Here is a 21,418-nt window from a genome sequence, read left to right as displayed (position 1 = left end):
TAAAAAGGATTCCAACCGGTACAAATGTTGGACAGTCTAATAGATTACACAGGAACTTCTAATGTGTTACTAAGTGCTTTTTTCTGTACATTAGCCTTGGCTTTGAAAATAGACTCAATTTCACTGTTTTTGCCCCAGTACTGAAATCTGTCATGGCTCTAAGCTAATTAAGAGATCATCACTCTTTCTGACCTTTCATCTCTGTTGGAATCCTGATCAGCTAGTTATAAGAGCAAAAGTCATAGTTTCACAGAAGCTAAACTATGGAGTTCATCTCCGATGTGAGAAAAAAATGGCCTCACCACATGTAGAACTAGGAATAGAAAGCATGTTATTTCTAAATACCCATAGTGCCATCCTTGCCTTCTATCCTTCCAAGGATGAAGATAATCAAATTGCATGACTACAAATGGAAAAGGGGGAAAAAAGGGATTTTCTTTCCATGTGCAAATAATTCAGAAGTTTTAAAATATTAAGAGATCAGATATCAATCAACTACCTACTAGACAGGTAAAGAATCACTAGAATAACTGCGTATCAGTTGGGAAATGGGCAAATTATTAATACAGCAGCAGTCAAATGAGGCATGACTTTTTAAAGGAATTTAAGGAGAATGTTATGAAGGGATGAAGGCTGAGAAAGCTAGGCACAATATAACACTTACAGTAGTTGATATATCAGTGATAGTTTGAATATTTGTTTCCATCTGCTCCCTCTTGTTATTGTTATTATTATTAGGTGAGGGCGGTGGTGATCTGTAACCTGTTTGACAGATTTTGATGCACAACTATTGGCAAGTTTTGTGGATCATCTCTGCAGGCCTTTTGATGATACTAACTTCATTAGGAATATAGCAGAAGACTTCCCAATTATTATCTGGGAACAAAGTATAAATCCCTTGAAATCTGTTTCAGATTTGATGATGTTACTACATGCAAAAAGTTGGAATCTAGAAATCAGAGGGTTTATTTTCACTTTCATAGCATTCAATTTCTGGGAGTTTAGCATGACCTGTACAGGATCACAAATCTTTCCAGTTCCAACTGATAGTTACAATATTCCCATGACAGAGAGAACAACTCCAACGTAAGGAAGAAATTTTGTTGAGTGAATCCCAGGATGGCAACAGATGTCGAGTTACTATTGTCAAAACATCTGCAAATTACTCTGGAGGATTTGGCTTTTTGTTGTTTGTTTTTCTCCATTGTTCAAATATTTGACTCCAAACTACTGCTAAGATGTCGTCTCTTTAGAGAAAGAAGATTTACAGATACTGCGCTGTGGCTATGGTATCTAAAAAGTCCAGGTGTTTTTTTCCTCTGAATATGAAATGGAAGTGTTTTTTCGATAATAGTATGCATTTCTAATTTGCTTTTCTATCTCTGATGTAATTCCTATCACTAGATTTCACTACATATGATCATTATACTATTTTGCACAAAAAATAAAATACAGCTTTATATGACTGTGGACAAGGAACCAGTTTATTGCAGTGTTTACCAGTCTTAGCAATTTCTAATTACTGCAGTTGAAATACACTACTCTATCTTTTACTCATAATAGCCTAAGATATATAAATCATCATGGTTGCTTGTAAGGAATATTTTCTGTCTCAGAAAACATTCTGAATGAAAATCTTTTGTACAGAAAAAAGGAATGACAGGTAAAATAAATGAAGTGTGTCTGTTTAGGAAGAAGTATTTTATGCATAATTATTTCATGTCCTTGCAAATTAGCTGCATCATATTTGTCTGGGAATTACAAAAAACTAATAATATGCTAAGGGCTTACTGGAACTTACTATACAATTATGTTCCCCACTGCATCTTATATTTTTTATAAGTGCTTGCTATGTAAGATTCCAGCAAGGACAAGCTAACTGATGGTGGTATTGATTCTTACTGCTTTGACACAGAGATATTTCACAGGAGTTGCATATATCTGCGTCGAACTCTGCTTGTTTACCATTATTTTTCTAACATCACTGTAGCATGTAAACATGCAGGTGTGCAAACTTTTAAGGTAATGATTATGTAGGTGAAAATCCCCCAAAAGAGCCTGTAAAGGTCTATTGGCTTCCTACAAAGCGGGGAATGAGAAAGAGGATGAGCTTCCAGAGGAGGTTCTACAAGAGCTGGCAGAGATAGGAATGAGGCTAGGACATGATGCAAGTCAAGTGAGGACAGACCATATAAAGCCTTTAGGGACAAAACTGTCCGTTTTTGCACACGCATAGGACATCTGGTCACTATCACAATATAAATAATAGTCAGAAGTTAAATAATGGAATACTAATGCAGCTATTAATATAACCTTTAGAAAAGCTGAAGAAATAAATACTATCACTTGGATACAATACAGTAGCTATATTGTAGTATGAGAGAGACACTTTCAACACAAGTTTGGTGTTTCCTGGTAACTTCTGTAAGGAGCTAGAAATACTCACTGCAGTACCTATTGAACAATGCATGGAAATTTCAGTACATTGGAAGCCTGTTTCTTTGCATGTACCAAGCTCTATGTTCACACAGAATGCCTCTCTAAATGCTCTACTTTTTGCTTTCAGTTGTTAATTAAGATTTTGTATTTTACTTTATGATAGTTTATTTTTTACTGCTGTGGTAGAATCCTGAGTAGGCGTAGAACCTTGGGAAATTGCCCTGTTTTGGGAAACTCTCACAACAAAGAAAAACCTTACAAAACACTTTTGAAGTTCATGTGCTTTAAATATAAAATAATAAACTAGATGAGGTTGCTCTTTAAACACGTAGAACTCGGATCTGCTCAGATGGATTGAGTATATAGGCTTGTAAAAAAAAATCTTCCTTTCCACCAGCTTCTTGAGGAGTATATCCTCTCCATCCAGCTTTTGCTTTCCAGCTTATACCTTTCAGTAGCTGCTTGCTGTTAAGGCTCAGCAGGCTGCTTTATTCCAGCAGCCAGGCTTCGCAGTGGGTTACGCTCTGTCACATGCAAAACCTTACTCCTTTCAGCCCCTCTTCCTGGGGACTGCCTGCTTGCTAGATGCACTCTTGGCTTCTCCAATGCTACAGGTCACTCATTTGCTATTCGAGGGAGCACTCACCCTCTTCCACAGGGATTCTGCTGAGCCTGTGTCCGGGAGCCAAGACTAGACAGGCAGCCCCCTGTGATCCAACTTACCCTTTTAGCAAAAGGTAAAACCTAGCACAGAAGATAGGAACAAACCGATTCTGACATCCATCAAAACGGACAGTTTCATAGCAGGAATTTATGGCTTTCTAAGGATATATATAGTGTTACTTATTACTTCAATAGGATAGGAATAAAGCTTGAAAATGAAATCCTACTGAGAGTCCGTGCAAGTGCTAACTGTGTCTGCACAATAGCATTGGAGTTTTTTTAATGGGTTACTCTCAAATCTCTGTAGACAGCAAAGCTAACAGAAGTTTATCTTTGGAGTCAATGGCACAGATTATTAATTGCATTTAGACTTGGCACTTACAAAAATGCTCCTGACAAATATTTCCTGCAAAAGAATATTATGTGGGTGCTATTTGCAGCATATTTGCAAAGGCTCTATGTTGGTATTTCCATTATAAAACTTATAAAAAGTTTTTTTTTTCCCCTGTACTTTCAATAAAAAATTATTCTGGGCTGAAACTTGGTATGTCAGATCTCAGCTCTTGATCAGTGCTTGTTTTTACCAATTTCATGAAAAATTGACAGAGCTGGAGCTTTTTATGTTGTGCAAAGGTTAAAAAAGGTGTAGAGAGGAAGTAATGAAGGAGGGCAGCAGCAGGGATGTAGTTGATGCAGATGGTTTGTATTTTACTGGTTGTTTTTGCTCTAGCAATAGGATAGAAATGCTTTGCTCCTGGCATCATTTGTAGACCATTCATGCTCTAGCAGAATATATTATAGTTCTTTTTAGCACATGACATTCTGCACATTGCCGCATCTGTAGGAAAATATTTTAGCAGCTACATAAATCTTTATCAGAGGCGCTCGTTACCCAATAATCACCAGGCAGTAGCAACTGCAAATTGTAATGAAATGCAGTATTATGTAAGATGATACACTGCATTATGTTTTACATAATTTCTGGTTCGGTGGAGGCAGAAATCACCACTTTCAAATTATGGAGTTCTTGAGGTTTTGTTTCAATTTCCTATACTGTTCTCCAAATAATATATATGGGTGTGGTAATCAAACCATTTGGAAGCACTAGGTCATTCTGAAAATAAAAATTTTCTTTAGAGGTCAGTAATGTGAAATAAACTACCGTTCTTATGTCTGGTCAGTTTATGTCTGACTAGAATTGAAATGCTGAGAAGTGAATTCTGAGTCTCCATCTAATTCCTCAAAGATAGCAACAGCTTTACTGTTGTGAAAGCTTTTGCCCAGTAAAGCTACAGCCATCAGCTATGTCTGTAATTTTGTGTTGGTAGAAGCTTACTTCAGTGTACATTTGTTTTTTTTGAGCTTGCTTTCCCTGGCTCTTGTATCAGTACATTGATAGTATATTACTTTTCAATCTGTAGCTTTGTTTTGTTTGCTTATTTACCTTAATGTTCCACCTAAATGTTTATTTTTGCTATACTAGGATGCCAAATGGTGTCTCAGATATAATTGGGAGGTGTCCATTACTCACAATCTCAACCACTTTGATATGCCTTGGAGGAGTTTGCGGCATGTGAGGTCAGCTTAAGTTGTCACTTTTAAGTTAATTAGACCCTGGAAAAAAAAAAAAAAGTCAAGCTTTTGCTAACCTGCCTTGAAATAACCAATAAATTCAGCTTGAGGTCACTGTAAAGGAACCTGAACAGTAGCATTAGAAGACAACCAGTTCAAGTGACATTTTTGCTGAATCATTGTTGTAGCTGCTAATTTTGGTGCAAATCTTCCTATACTGGCAGCACGTAGATAGCTGTGCAATAATGTAGAAACATCCAGATTTAGTAGCAAAAGAACCACCGTAAAGCTTCATTTTTATCACTTGACTGATATAAATGTTAGGTGAAACTGAAATTTAAGAGCCTTTGGAGCCTTTTGAAAGAGGTGAGCGAGAACAGCATTAGTGACTGTCCACCCTGAATCTTCTAACAAATCAAAATGTAGATCTCCTGATAATTATAATTGTCCTATTTGACTTTTAGAGGCTTACTTTAAAAAATATCTCAGTGAAGATTCACATACTCTCACATCAAAGATTTGGAACTAGAGGTATACAGCAGAACTTTCTGAGTTATAGAGGCTTTTATATTGTTCACTTAGGAGAATTACGGTGCTTACTTATTTCTGTGACTGGTATTTCTATGCTGCAGAAAGACTCAATATATGTGGATTCCTGAAAAAGCTTAATTCCAAAAAATGGAATGTTTGGGAATGTTTCAACCATTTTTAAATGGAAAATGTGGATTAATCTAAGCATAAGTTTTAAAATATTTAATTTTTTTATAGTATTAGCTAAAGTGACATTTTGAATTTACTTAAGCTCCCTGCTCTTCCTCCCTCAATGGTTTCATTCAAGAAAAGTTTGTTACAAAGGTTTTTCTGGTATCAGATGAGATTTTTAGTCATAATCAAAAAACTAAAGCCACTGTACTCAGTTACCTCAAAGCTTTGAAAGTAGTACAAATATATATAGAACTTGCAATATCCTCCTAATAAGAAATACGCTTAGTGTTCAAGACAGCTGCATTCCAATTCAATCTGGTTAGTAATGGATGTAAGAACAGGCAAGCAATGTGACACTCAACTTCTTTATTTGAAAATATAGTTTGTTAGTAGATGAAACAGGATTCTCAAAGTGGTACTAAATTTGTAAATACCTGGGAAAAAATGCTTTTAGGAAGGAATTAGTTTAGACCCTGAGCAAAGGTATGAGGGACAAAAAAACCAGAGTGAAATAAGCTTAAATACCACCAGATCAAACATGAGGATGTCTAACTGAATCAGTGACTTAACACTTAGATCTCCTGCGATGTTATTTACAGTGTAGTGGACAAAGGGATACAATTAAAAATATGACTATTTCAAGAGATCAATGTTACTTTTTTTCAGAGGAAGAACAAAAGTAACTACAGCCAGTTAGGTTCCAGGTTTATATACGTAATGGGTCATTTAGTTCACCCTTCTGAAACTTGCTAAACCCGAGGAACTTTTTCCATGAAGAAAACAAAACAGTATGCCTAAAGATAACCGTATCCGTATGTGTGATTGCACTAGGTTAATGCATAGAGCCTCTCCTAAAACATACCAAGCTTTGTTAATGTGTTCTTTTGTACCTTACAGCATGTGATTTTTTGTCTTTCAGCTCTGAGGGACAACAGAATTGAGCTGGTTCGAGCTTCGTGGCATGAACTGAGTATCAGTGTCAGCGATGTGTCTCTGTCGGATGAAGGGCAGTACACCTGCTCTTTATTTACTATGCCTGTCAAAACTTCCAAGGCTTTTCTTACCGTTCTTGGTGAGTATAAATGACTGAACACACCAATGTTAAAGAAGCAAGTGTGTAGATTTCTCAAGCTTTGGCAAATTATGATAACAGTGAACTTTTCTAAAGCTTAGCTGAAGATGCGTGTAAGCATCCAGTCTTTTTTCCCTGTCGTTTATTATTTTCATAGCGCTGTGCTAAAGAATAGCACGCCTCTTACTGTTTGTGCTGTGGCAGGATAATGAATTACAGACCACACAAATACTACAGTATGAGGGCTCCTTAAAATGGACGTAACCTCTACTTCCAAGCACCAAAAGGGTGAAGAAAGTGCATATGTTCATCTCCTAACAGTATACTGCATAGGGCAAAGGAGCGAAAATGAGAAAGCATGAAATCAAAAAAGGCTTTAGAGCTATATAGTTTTTCCTTAGCTGTGCATTTTCGTGGCTCATCCTGCTTTCTTCTTCTGTTTATAAAGTGCATATTTTCACTGGGTTTGCTGCTTCTTCTATGCTTTATCCTCTAAATGCTCTGCTGTTTTCCCCAAAGGTTATGGATACACATAGAAAAGCAATAGATTTGTAGAGATGCCCAGGAAATAAAGTTTCTGCTCAAAGCTTTATGCGATTCTATGAATGACAGCAGCCCAATCAGCTGAAATTGCTATGTTCATTGAAACACACCTGCGTACCTAATGGGTTATATGATTTTAGAGATTTTTTTTAATTCTTTCCTCCTTTTTTGTCCCTGAACTGGACTCTTTCTTTCATTTTGTTATGTTTTTATATGTAGACAGGCAGACAGTTGAATTAATAGCACTAATGTAAGATGTTCTCTGTGTCAGTCATATTGACCTGAATCCAGACAGGGATTGGTTTTGTGAATAAGATATGAAATATATCTCTCTCTCTGTCCCTGTGAGAGTGTTTTATAAACATCTTCACAAGTTTGCCATTAAGGACAAAAAATACCCACTCAAAGCAGAGTATTCTGAAATAATAACTGCCTAAGGTTAATCATTTTTTTCTGTAGAGACCATCTCATGATCTAAACAATAGATGAGTAGACCAGTTCAACCTTTTAAATGGCAGAATGACATAGAAGGATGTTACAAAGGCAGAAAAAACTTCTAGCTAGTTTTTTTTTAATCAAAGTAACTTGATCTTTTACAGTCCATTTAGTTTTACCTTTATTTTTGTTTTTTTTTTTTATAAACTTTTCCCAGCATCAGTAATTTTTCTTCCAAGAAAGCAAGCTGCAAGGTTTAAGAAGCCTCTCTTCTTTCATTTTGTATTTTCAGTTTTCTATTTCAAAGTAATACTTTAAACTTTTGGAACACTTTCTACCTGAGAATGAGATATTTTCCTTTGAAATATATCACATCTTTTTAATCAGATAAACTGTCTATGCACTAATAATCTTTTCTTTGGCTGCTCTGATATGGATTAGAAGATTTGAGTGTCAAGGTATTATAGTAGATGCCATTTTGTATCCTGAAAGAGAAGAGTAGATTTATTACAGAAATGTACTCCGTGATAGGTACTGCTGCTTGGTTTTTATGTACATAATTTGTCATTTTGGAAAAGAGATGTAAACACACCAAATTGTGAAATACAGGGCACAGGATCAATTACTGTGACTGATTCCTTTATCTAGCCACAAATATGAACGCATCAAAGCATTTCAGATGCAAGTTCTGACCTTAATGACATTTTCAGAGCTTTTAAAATTACAGTCATCAGTATCATCTTAAAATAAGTTATTCTTCTGTTTTCCAACATCAAATGATTTTATACATACAGTGATTAAATATTCCCAATGCTGTTTAGAATTCTTGATTTAAAATCTGTCATGGTTCATTGAAGAATAACCCTTTCCAATGTAATATTGTGTATATGGTATTTTGTGATCATAAGATCTCTTCCAAAGCACTCGGTATCAGCTGAAGAGTTCTCCAGAGCCAACGCACGATGTGGTAGCTGTTGGTTGTTTTGTTATGTATTTTCTGAAAATGAAGAAGCTCTTGCATTTCTTTTCATCTTCCCTTTTCTCCTCGATTTCTGTGTTAGAACCTTCACAATTCATGTTTGATCATCTTTTCTGAACTTAGGTTAGTTCAACTTTTTCTTGCCAGCTATGTTTTATTTTCATAATTGTAATTCTAATATACTTTGTCCTACTGCTTCCTGTACAGACCAGTTTAAACCTAGTAATAGCAGGTCAGACTGGGCCTGAATGAAGAATATACAGTCAATAAGAAAGAAGATAAGATTTTAAAGTACTGAAGAATCTTGTTTTCTTAAGAAAACTAGATAGTATATATTCTTTTAAATTCCTTAGAATCAACTATAGTTCAAGTTGACAGTTATATTTATAATAGGAAACAGGATGCAATGATAATCAGTCTTGATAGAAGGCAAGGAACTAATTATTTTCAGGATTTAGAGTATATGAAGGAATTAAGTTGGTCATATATTTGTGGTATCAGTTGGCAATGTCAGAGACATATTACTTGTTTGCTTGTTAGGTGTTCCTGAGAAACCACAAATTACTGGATTTACTTCACCAGTTATGGAGGGAGAGAGGATGCAGCTGACATGCAAGACTTCTGGTAGTAAACCAGCAGCTGATATCAGATGGTTCAAGAACGACAAAGAAGTTAAAGGTATTTGAGAGGACTTCCACATAATTTGATCCAATCGTCAAAACTATGTATTACTTAGAATTATATTTTTAATATACTTTTGTAAAAACCATGATGAATGGCTAAATGTTATTGAATCAATTATAGTGTGTAGTTAAGGATTTGACTGTGAATTGCTGTAGTGGCCATATAGCCATCTTTTTTTTTTTTCTTCAAACTGTAAAAACAGATATTTTGAATTGCTCTGAACTCTATTCAGCATATTCAACTCAATTGTGACGCTTCATAGAGAAACATTTTATGGAATTGTTATTGTCACAGTCATACAACTCACCCAAGATATTTTACCTTTTCATTTCTTTTTGCCCATGCAATATGACGTATGCAATTAATTTGGTCAATTAATGTTTAATGTTAATGCTTCTCTCAGTAAAGTAACTGGGTGAAGCAGAAATGTCTGGAAGACACGGGAGTGTGCACTTCTCTTAGGGGAGCTACTGAGCCTGCTCAGGTGAGGAAGAATCAGGTTGTAGCAACTGAGGGAGTCTCAGCAGGGAATAAGGAGCCTGCAACTAAGGCACGGATACTGAGAGCAAGGAGTATCCATGTGGAGCAAGGAGTGGAGCAAGGAGAAGACGGGCTTCAGAGGGGGTGAGAAGGACTTCTCAGGAACCAGGGGGAGTTGCACAGAGGCTGTTGTAACTGAAAAAGTCATTCAGTGACTAAAAACAAAGCTGAAAGCAAGGACTCTGCTTTGAGGATGCGGCGAATTAGGCAAGAATTGCATATAAAAGCTTGATATTTCTTTTCTGTCTTCTCTTTTGTTGTGTGTGTTCTGGATTTAAAACTTACTTTTCTAGTCCACATAAGGCTTAGAATAGTTGAAAATCCTTTTTGGTCAATGAATGAGGGAGAGCTTCCTATAAGAGAAGGCTTAGTTTTATTACAGCCAACTGAGGTGCCCATTATAGCATATATAAATAAAATGGGTAAGGTATTGGTATTTATTCATGTCACCTCTATCCATTCTGCTATAAGACTAGATCAGTACATTATTGGAAATCTAACTTTTCTAGGTAGCTATTTAAAAAAAACCTTTTCATCAGCTTTGTCTCTTAATTCAGAACAGCGTTACTGAAGACAGGCAGGAGTTTGAGGCTCAAATCATTTGAAATGTGTTTAAACTTTTGTAACAAGGATAGGAAACAGGGAAGCAGAGACCCGTTCTTTCCAGCCATTGGGAAATCTGAGGAAATCGCTGAAGGAAAAGTAGCACCTTGTCAAACATAATTAAAACGAAGAATCGAACAGCACAGCTAACACATATGACACAGCATTCCAGAGATCCTGTCACACAGAAGAGATGACAGGATGACTATGTTAAAGAAATGTAAAGATTGAAAATAACTGTAAGTAGCATTAATATTTTAAGAGAACCACTGATGTAGCATGCATAGCAACGAGGAACACATCTCAAAAGATATATTTTTAAAGATTGTATCTTACAGGCTGGTGTAATAACTTTGCCTTTTCTTTCAGCTGACATGTAATTGAAGCCAAGCAGGCAGTTTGGTGTTTTGGTTCTTTAACTAACATGCTGTTCTCAACATTTCCTAAAGAGATGATTTAAAAGAAAGAGGGGGAGGGAGACAAAAAAGATGTGTCAACAAGAACAGTGAAAGGGTAAAATAGAAATGAGAGGAAAGCACTAAACACATTCATTTCAGTTAAGTTTTCTAGGTCTTCTGAAGAGCACATTGCCATTTTCACAAAGGTTAGAAATAAAATAATCTAACCAGTTTGCAGTGGCATCAGCAGAAGTTACATTAGCTTGTGCACTGGAAAAGGTGAAATGATAAATCTGAGAAAATAGATATGAAATTATATGCTAATGCAGCTGACATTAAAGGTTAGGATTTTGTCTGTCTAGCACCAGTAAATCCAATTGAGTTACAGTATATTATACACGGCGCAAAAGAATATAAATGATGCATTGAGTTCAGAGTTGCACCAAAGGGGAAAAAAGCCATTCTAAAATTGTTGCCCCATTGCTGTTAGTCAAAAAATAATCCTTATCTGGTAAAAGAATACTATTTGACAGAGTAAAGGTTAGTAGTAAAAGAATGCAAATGTGAAATACTGAATACTATACCTTTTACTCTAGTAAAAGGCACCATGTTTGTTATATAGGCACCAAATTAACATCTATATGTACTTGAGCATTCCAGTCATTTCTTTTTCCTACCTGCTCCAATTTGGTGACATTTCTAAAAGGAGATTATGAAAACTACAAATATGGCAATAGTTAAATACATAATTTTTGTATTAAAAAGTTATATACTGGTTTTGCCGTAAAATTTGTTACATGTTTCTTCAATAATATTATGTAAAACCTTTTCATTTAGGTATCAGGAACATTTTAAAATGGACTTGCTTTTTTTCTCTCTAGTAAAAAGTCTCAGAAATAAGATAATATCAGTTGATTTTGTAATAACAGATTGAGACTTTTTAAGTGAGTTTATGCATTTTAAGTGTATGCCAAGCATCCAGAGAGGCATTGAACTTTTTGTTTTGATAAACCCCTAAAAGGAGAGTTAAAACATTTTAGAGAGCAGGTCATTTCGTGGCAGAACTTGATTTTTAAAGTAATCAAAAATCATGTTTGCCTAGTAAAAGCAGGAAAAGTGTCTTTTCAGAAGATGAATATTTCTATATAGATGTTATGCATTGACACTATTTACAGTTATGCACTCTTATGAGTAGTTCACAATGAAAAACAAATGATACGTGTTTCATTTCTTTTATTTTTCTAATCTTAACTAACTTAAACTAATATCAGTTTAGAAATATTTGTATCTACATCTGTCTGACAGAATCATGGAGTAGAATAAGTTGGAAGAGGACCATAGAGATCATCTGGTCCAACCTCTGTTCAAAGGTTAGATCAGGTTGCTAAAGGCCTTGTCCAGTTCAGTTCTGAAAAACCTCCAAGAGTAGAGATTTCACAATCTCTTGGGGTGATGTGTTTCAATATTTGAAAGCCCTTTTTGTGAATAATTTTCATTATGTGTAGGTATCTCATTAGGCATAATCAGAGTTTGCCTTGGTGTAGCTTGTGCCTGTTGCCTCTCACCTTCTGCTGTATACCTCTGAGAAGAGTCCGGCTTTTTCTTCTCTATAACCATGCACTTGCAGACAGTAATTTGATCTCTTTCTAGTCTTCTCTTCCTCATGCTGAACAAGCCCAACTGTCTTAGGCTTTCCTTGTACGTTGTGTGCTCCAGCCACTGACCATCTTGGTGGCCCTCTGCTGAACCCACTCCATTTTGCCACTGTCTTTCTTGTACTGGGGAGCCCCAAATTGGGCATGGTACGCTCTAGGTGCAGCCACACGAGTACTGAGTAGAGGAGAATAATGCCTTGCCTTGCCTTGCTGGCTGTGCTGTTATTAATGCAAGGCAGTCATTTTTTAGCTTTCAACTGTGTAAGGACACATTATTGACTTATGTTCAACCTTGTCCTCAGGACCCCTGCTCTTTACTGTAAAGCTCCTTTCTATCTAGTCAATCCTGCACTTGTTTGATTGCAGTGAGTTCCAGAGAAAATTCCTCTGTAATGGATCTTTTCCTTTCTTTCTTTTTTTTTCAGGGGTAATTATTTAAGAGAGAGAGGAGTAATAAGAAAATGAAAATAAAAAAACCTGGCCTAAAGTAGACGTGTTTACAAATTCTTTAAAAAACCTGGGTGGACTTTCTGAATGCTAGCGTATGGTAATATGCACACTGCCTCATCTTAACTGCTACTTAGGTGCAGGTGGACTTGCATTACGTTAGCATGTATTACAATCACACCTTCATTTTGCTATGAAGAGATGTCCAAGAAAATACAGCTGTTAAAGAGGACAACCTAAATATTTCTGTTCACGAGAATGTTGAGAGCTTACAGAATAATATCACCATGTTTTTTACAGAGGTAATAAAGGGGTTAGCTCTTCCAAAAAACAGATGTCTAGAGGAAAGCTTCTAAATATCTATTTAGGAAATTAAATAATTATTTTTGCTTTTCCAGAGGATTAACTGCCACTGAGATTAAAGCTATTGATATATTCAGGAGCTGGCTGTCCTCCACTTGAAGTTAGTAAGCTGTGGAGTGGGTGCTTACTTATGAATGAAAGGCTGTCTATATAGGTGCTTATTATTAAAGTTGAGACCTTAACTTTTGGAAAAAAATCTCCTGTATTTGCTTTGAATATTAGCAAAGATGTTTGCTCTTTGATTATAACAACTTTGCTTTGATCCTGATCAATATTTCTCTCACCTTTTGATCTTTAAATCTTAATAGTCATCTTGGCAGAAATTGAAATCTGCTTAAAGCTTAGCAACCAACAGGCCGAAAAATGATTGCGTTCAGGAAATAATTATTTCTTAGGGAAAAAATTGAAGCTGTATAACTAAGCGACTTCTTCATCTATCTGGAGACAATGAAAAAGACCATCTTTCTGATTTCAGAGATACTTTTAATCTAAAAGGAAGTAGCTTAAGCCATTTAAGGTTTGCTTTCTAAAATTGTTATTTCATGGAAATTTTATTTAGATTACCCCTTCTAATGGGATTTAGTTTAATTTGTAAAACTGAAATCTCTCACATTTTCTTTTCCTTTTTTTAGGACACCTAGAACATGCAGTCTCAGTGGGATTTAATATACTTGTTTATGTATTTATATATAAATCTTTTAAAGCCATCATTGTAAGAAATCAATATATCCAGCCTACTCTTTTACTGAAATAAATAAAAATCAATGACTAATACAAGTAGTTGGGACAAAACAATTCTAAACTATGAGTAAATAGATCTAGATTTAATATGTAGTAACATGTTAAAATAAATGTTCAGTTCTGACCTAACTTGTGTGCCCTACAATGACACTTTCTGAATTTGAACCTTAACCTTGAGCAGAGTTGAGTACTTCTTGAGCATATAGTCTCTGAACCTGTGGGCACCCAGCACCATAGCATCTGGGATAAAACCTGAAAAAAAGATTTTTACCTGGATCTACACAAAAACAGTAGGCCAGTTTAGCGTAATATAAAGCATGTCTTTTGAATGATGTCTTTTGAATAATTTTATGTCCAGTGTGATTGGGACTTGTCTGTGGATTATATTAACTACAATGCCATGATGACTATTTGCAATTGTTTGTCACCATTGATATCCATACTTTAGATTATTTTTGTTCACAAGTTAACGTAATTCTAGCCAAATAACAAGAATAAGCAATCAATAAAATGAGCACAGAGCTGATATAACTACATGCAGCTTCAGTTCACCTGGCTTCAGTGATGTTAACGTATTGCCTTACTATAAAGATTATAAACACGGACTTAGAAAATTTAAGATTTAGTGACACTGAATATTTAAGGGGAGTGAAGGTGGGAGCAGACCATGTGTTTCTAATGAAATGCAGAGAAAGTTTATGTCCAACTGTAACCTAAGCATATGAGAGAGAATGATGAAAGGAATTTCCCTCTGAGTGCAGTATTAATTAGCCAATTTTGAAATTTTCTTTTTCTGTATATATCTCCTGCTCTGACAACAGGAGCAAATTGTGGGATAACTGTAGTATAATAACTTTTGTTTTAAAGAGATCAATGTAGAGATGAAAGAGTTTTATTCAAACAAGTTTGGTGGATAATGTAGCTCTCTAATGTTGGATTATATTTCCTAAAATATTGGAGAAAAAAATCTTTGTTTATTTTTCTTTCAGATGTTAAATATTTAAAAGAAGAAGATGCAAATCGTAAAACATTCACAGTCAGCAGCACGCTGGATTTCCTAGCAGATCGCAATGATGATGGTGCAGTTGTAAGTTGCAGAGTAGACCATGAGTCCCTAAACTCTACACCTCAGATAGCAATGCAGGTTCTAGAAATACACTGTAAGTAATACATGTTATATATGCTGGGTTTTTATAGTTTTGTTTTGCCCCTGAGAAAAACGCTATTGTGGGAAAATTCTTAGGAAGAAATAAAAACTCCTGGTACAGTGAATATAGGTAACCTCCTCCTTTTAACCTGACTTTGCATTTTTTTTACAGGAGTAGCTCTAAAAAAGTTAATGAGATCTTTACTAGTGAAAAGACTAATGGACTGAGTTCCTGGTTAGCTTTGAGAAATGATAGGAAATGCATTTGTTTGTTGTTCATTATTGTAACAATCTCAAAGAGGTCTTTAACATCAAGGTCATAGTAGTTCACAATTTTGTTGAAACTGTCCCAGAAACGTAGAACAAGGTTATGAAGAAGCAAAGTTTGGAGCAGACTGCCTTACTAACTTTTTATCGTGCTGATGAAACTCTGTGTAATGCTGTTAAAAACAGAAGTCTAGGAGAAAAAGGCTTTCAGAATTTATTTTTAGGACTTGTTTACAGGATATTACTCTGGATAAACTGCAGTTGTTTTCTGTCTCTTACGTTGACTGACTTTTTCAAATAGAATTTTTTTGAACTTGAGGTTTCCAGAATTCTTACAAAATAGCAAGAAGTAAAATCAGTCCACAATGAGTTTGTTCATGTAGTGTTTTATACCAATATTCCTAAGTATTCAATTTCTGTTAGTTCTCTAATTACTGCATTATACAGTATGCTGTTTCACAGTTGAATAAGCCTGCCTATGTATCTGTGTGTCCTACACCAAAGTCAGGCTGTCCTTTGAGTCACTTATTCACTTATAAACTCTGAGGCACCCAGGAGAACACCTTTTCAACATCAGATGCCTTTTTTGCATTCACTTGCATTATAACCACCTTTCTTCACTGCATGTTTATTTGGACTTCTGCAGAACACCTGTACTTGATTGCTAGCTGGAGAAAACAGGCATCTGCAAAATATCATCGGAACAAGTGAAGGAAAAAGACCTTTCATAGATCTGTTTCTCTGAACCTATTATTTTTGCAAGTGATGCTATTACTGCATTGAAGCAGGGTCCATAAAGCAGACAAGCTTCCAGTAGCTACAGCTGGTTCCCAGGATGCCATGTCAAGGATTGCTGGCACATATAACTTGCTTCTAAACAGGGGTCATTTCTTTAGGCAGCTAAGACTTGTAGCATGTGTAAAATGCAGTGGTGACAAAAGCACTGCATACATAGAAGCAGACAGGTGTTGCTGAAAATGTCATCTGCAAAAGTCTGAAAATGAGAAGGATATGGATTGCTATCTGTAAGTAACGTATACTGAAAATAACTTTTCAGATATATTCTACCTTACATTTTACTGAGTGAGAGCAAAGGCTTTCTCCACCAACTTAGCTAGTAAACACCTGCCTCCCCGAAAATGTTCAAATGGCATCTGTACTAGAGATATGAATCTTTAGTAGTTTTATTTCCTTGAATTCTCAAATGCCACAACGATCAGCTACTGAGCTGGCCCATGCCGTCATTTCCAAATCGCTTGCTGTTCCTCCCGTGCCCTGCTCAAGGGGTTGGTGCTAAAGGAAATAAACCAAATTGAATGGATCAATAGATGCAGACACAGGAGAGCTGTAGAAAGTTTAAACTGAGTCACAGTGGCTGCTATGCAAAGTGATTCAAGGTGAAGGCAGGGCTCTGATTTGTATGATTATCATAAAGCAAAGAAACCTTTCTATGGCTTCCCATATATGAAGCTTCTTCAATATTCATAGTTTCCTTCCCTTTTGTACCTTAGATAGCAAGACATTACCTTGCTGAATAGCAGCAGAATGTATCTTTCTCTTTGCCTGTTGCTTTATTTTTGAATAAGACCTTTCTATTTCTTCTGTGAATTCACTGTAGTTCTCTAATAAAGACAGCCTACACAGAGCATTTACAATTATTAATGTACTTCATATTGCTGTCCCCTCAGACTGCCAACTTACCAAAAGCCACAACGTGCAAGTGAGTTGACTATCCTTGCTGCCTGCCTCACTAATTTTCCACGAATTGAATCTCCAGGCGTACGGAGTCATTATACAGGGATAAGTGAGAAATGTGCCAAGATAAGCACAGGTTTACAAGAGAGAATGGGAATGCCATTTAAAATTTTGGAGAAAACAATATTTTATTAGTGATGACAAGGAGACTAAGAACAGGGGTATTATTGTGCTTTTCCGTACCACCTGGAACTCCATGGTCAACCCACTCAACTGCCTTATGCTGGCTAAGTTTCTAAACAAAATTACAGAAAAAGAAAGATTCAGGGGTCTAAAGACATGGTTCAGCAGAGAGCATAGAAGAAAAGAGAGCAGAAGTGTGATTTACTGGAACAATCCCAAAGAGTGAATGGAGGGCATAGCACCGGAACTGGGTTCCTTGATTTCATTCTCCTGCTCTGCCTCCTGGTACTACTCCCCACAGTAGCTGGTACTGCTGCAGTTACTGGAAGCTGCTCACTATTATCCATCAACCCGTACATCTTCAAAGATATGAGAGACACCCTGTTTGTATTAATGAGAATCATACTCACAGGACCCAACATGGGCTGACCTAATATATCCTCAGTTCAAAAATGGTACTGACAAAACACAGATGAATTATGGGACACCATGAGAGAGGTCATGAGAATTTGTTAGTTTCATGCTCTGTAGGTTCTGAAAGGCATCCCTGCAGAAATCACAGCCAAGCAGTGTGGTATTGTCCCAGGGGTATTTCAAGTGTGCAGAGAGCTCTGTGAATAGAACAATAAAAAAGTACCTTAAATTAGTGAAACAGAACCGTACAGATGGACTTCAGCTTGACAGGGAAGAAATGCATTGGATTTGGCATCGCCCACAAGAAGTGCGCTTTGATTTTAAACACTCTCTTAAAATTTGAAGACTCTTATCTTTGATGCATGGATAGTCCTTATGAATTACCAGTGCATCAACCAGTGCATATATCTAGCCCCTGTTAGAAATATATCTAGCCTCTTTTAGAAATAAAGGACAATAATAAATCATCTAGCCCTTACTGTCCTGTATGGTTTCACTCCACAGTTAGGCTTGAAAGTGAAAAATCTGATTTGTTTTCTAGCATTAGCCCTACTGACAGTAGACAAAACAGATGTGGCTTCATCAAAACAAAAAAGCAAAGAAAGAGGAAGCCAGTAGGACAGTGGGAATTACAGGATTGTATCTGTATCCAGTGGACGATAGGTAAAGAAAAAGGGAAGCAGTAGAATGGCTGGAATGAGAGGATTTTACTTCTGTCTAGTGACTGATAGAATAAAATTAAATCTGTCCTAGCTGATGGGACTATATAAAATGGATATTTCTAATGAGTCCACAGAGAGATGTAGAGATGCCTGTAATTCCACACAGCTGATTTTATCATTGGCTTCAACAGAAAGTAAACTTAAGAAAACTCAAACCAATATTACCATTAACAGTGATATCAGTATCACAAATCTTACATTTTATTAGTGTGACAGAGCAATCAAATCAGCTTTCACCAGCAGTATTACAGTATATGACATGAAGCTGAGAACTAAACCTTCAGGACAAAAAAGTTTATAGTTTTCTTTATATATATATATATTTATATATATATGTATGTATGTGTGTGTGTGTGTGTGTGTGTGTGTATAATAAAAATAACTTTTGAGCCCTTCTGCTGTTCTTTTCTTTTTTCTCGAATGATTGGTTCCAGAACTGGAGATTGCCTATATTATTTAAAGTTTGACTAAAAGAAGGATATCTTGAAGGAGACCATGATCAGTTCTTGAAATATTGAGAAAGCGTGCCAGTTATCACAGGGCTTCCCTGATTAGTTTTGCAGACTTAAGTTGTTAAAATAATATAGATGCTATTGTGGGTGAGCATGTTACTCTACTCTAGGCTGTGGGATAATTAACTCCCCCAATCTTTTGAGCTTTATTTATTACTAATTTATGTTATGTCTCACTCGTGCTTAATCCTATTCATCTATATGTCATGGTCTGTGTGCTGCAGGGCAGCTCAGTTGCCCAATTGTTTGTGTTGTGCTGAAAGGTTTGGCCATACTTTAGCTTATGCTTGGCCAGCAGAGGTTTGTAGTGGCATGACACTGCTTGCTGAGTTTATTTTTCCACTGACCCTTACTGCCAACAGTAAACCTAAAATAGACTCATATCCCCCATGGCTTTGCTCTGAAGTTTGCTTGTCAGCCTAGCTGCCACTGATTATTAGGAAGTGCTTCTTGTAAGTGATAAATATAAATCTCAAAGGTTTCACTGTTAACTTCTGTGTTCAAACTAAAATAAGGGTGCATTTTTTTGAATTCTCATATTAAAGAATCACAGGTGCAGAAGTTCAATTTTGAAAGCCTCTCAGTAAAATATTTGGGGGACTGTGTACTGTAAATCCCCACGTACTCTCCCGAAGAGACATTTGAGGGCCCGTACAACTTCTGGTCCAGATCTGAGCAGTGACTGAGTTCCGCTTATTCCTCCTCGATGTCCCAGATAGGCAGTGTGTGTCTTGGAAGCAGTTTCTTCACTTTCCTGCAGGTTTCATCTGAGTGGGAACCACCATGCTGCTTCCTACTGAACAAGAGCGCTGTAAAGTTAGCCAGTGGTAACTACCTTACCTCAGTAGAAGTTCTCAGACTTCAATAAAGTTACCCAGCAGACCTCAGTAAAAATTAATTGTGTAAGTCTGCCCTACAGACTGCTTCTGAAACTCTAAAATGAAATCAAATCATTTGAACTTCAGACGTAATCATCATGACTCTAAAATGGCAGCTGTGATGTGATCCGTGCTAACGGACACCCTGGAAGTTTCTTCAAAAGCTGACCATGCTCCCAAATGACAACACTAATAACTTAAATATGTATTATGTAAAGAACTGTCTGGAGAGGCAACTTGGAGTAAATTCTATATTGGCAGACACAGATGTGCAGTGAATTGTCAATCTAACAAGTCTACAGTCATCAGCTAGCTCCCTTATACAGGCTATTCCAACAATTTTTATGTAATAGGTAGTTTCTTCATTTGTGGTTGTTACTAGATTCATTTGCAGTGAATGTCTGAAATTCACTTTAACGTCATTCCAAGAGGTTACTGGCTGTTGTTTGGAAATGCACGTATTGATTTTGAATTAAATAAACAAAAAGCTGAAATTTAGCAGAGTATGAATAAGCAAATCAGCAATGCACTTGTGCAGCCATGTAGGAAACTCTGTGTGTGTGTGTGTGTGTGTGTAACAACATGGTACTACTGTGGTTATGGATATATTGAAAGACAGAGGTCTCCTGGACAAGAGGTTGGTGGTAGAATTTCTGCTGGTGTAAGGCTGAGCAAGTTTATCAAGGAGCTCCAATAGCTGATGCTCACTAAGAGTTTGGCCCATTATTTTTACTTGCCTGGTTTCATGGTTTTTGTACATGTACAAAATGTACACATTTTGTACAATTTTACATTCCCAACAGAAATGGCATTATATGAAAAAAAAAAAAAAGGAAAGAAAATGGTGATGCACAGTTGACTGCTGTTTATCTACAGACAATGCCTAAAACACTTACAATTCCACATCAGGTTAATGTTTACAGAAAAAATGTAGCTTCCTTCAATCTTCTGTTTCATTCTAACAAAGTAGTTACATTTTAAACATCATCGGTGATCGTTCAGCATGACTATCTCAGCCACAGATTTGTTGTCTTTTTGTAGTTCAGAAGGGGCAGATGTGTGCACACCCAAAAGCACACACAGTTGGACACCTTTTAGCTATAATAAAGTCTGAGGAGAAGCACTCTCCTCTGTCACCTACATGTGGTTCCTCTGTACTATGAAGTTATAGAATACGCCTCACACTTTCAGTTTCTTTCAGCTGTCTGGCTGAGGCAAACCATTTTTTTGCAGCTGTTCAACTAAGATGTAAGAAGTGAATTCTCTTTTAGTGCACCAGTTTATGCTTACTGACTTTACTGATTTTTCTCCAGCACCAATTTGTGCTTAGAAATCTTTCTTGGTCTTACACTTTGGCGTGAGATACCTCCTTTCTTCCTTGGCCTTGAGAGCTCCATTTTTATTTGAGGTATGGCTCCCAGAATTCCCCAGAGGTTAGGCAGTACCCGTGCTTTAGGAGCAGAGGCACATTTCCCTTTCTGAAAGTGTCTTGCGCTGTCTAGGCAGAGAACATATTCTGGGGAAGTGAAAATATGAGAGTTAAAAGAAATGTCCTTCACTGATGCTGGTTTTTGTTTGTTTGTTTTTGGTGTCCAGCCAGTCAACAGTGGTGTCATTCTCTTTGCTTATGACTATCTCTCTCCATTATGCTGTGTGACACCCTTAAAGACACGCAGGCTTAAAGTAAAATCTGGAAATACTTTTCATGATTTCACACTGCCTCAGTCCTGATAGGGACAGTCTGACAAGGGATGCGTTCAC

The 21,418-nt window shown here is 36.5% G+C and overlaps 1 protein-coding gene across 4 annotated transcripts in view; it reads left to right on the top strand.

Annotated features, from left to right (window-relative positions):
* CADM2 (cell adhesion molecule 2) overlaps positions 1-21,418 on the top strand; it is a 688,964-nt gene that overhangs the window by 553,650 nt on the left and 113,896 nt on the right. For all 4 annotated transcript variants that reach the window (XM_068910540.1, XM_068910560.1, XM_068910555.1 and 1 more), the window contains 3 exons: positions 6,299-6,451; positions 8,949-9,086; positions 14,829-14,999. In XM_068910540.1, coding sequence (XP_068766641.1) covers positions 6,299-6,451; positions 8,949-9,086; positions 14,829-14,999 — 462 coding nt within the window. The remainder of the gene's footprint in view (positions 1-6,298; positions 6,452-8,948; positions 9,087-14,828; positions 15,000-21,418) is intronic.

The sequence above is a fragment of the Struthio camelus genome, chromosome 1 (genome assembly GCF_040807025.1).
Source record: "Struthio camelus isolate bStrCam1 chromosome 1, bStrCam1.hap1, whole genome shotgun sequence".
Taxonomy (NCBI): Eukaryota; Metazoa; Chordata; class Aves; order Struthioniformes; family Struthionidae; genus Struthio; species Struthio camelus.
The sequence above is the reverse complement of the archived record's forward strand: the minus strand, read 5'-3'. Positions and strand labels throughout refer to the sequence as shown.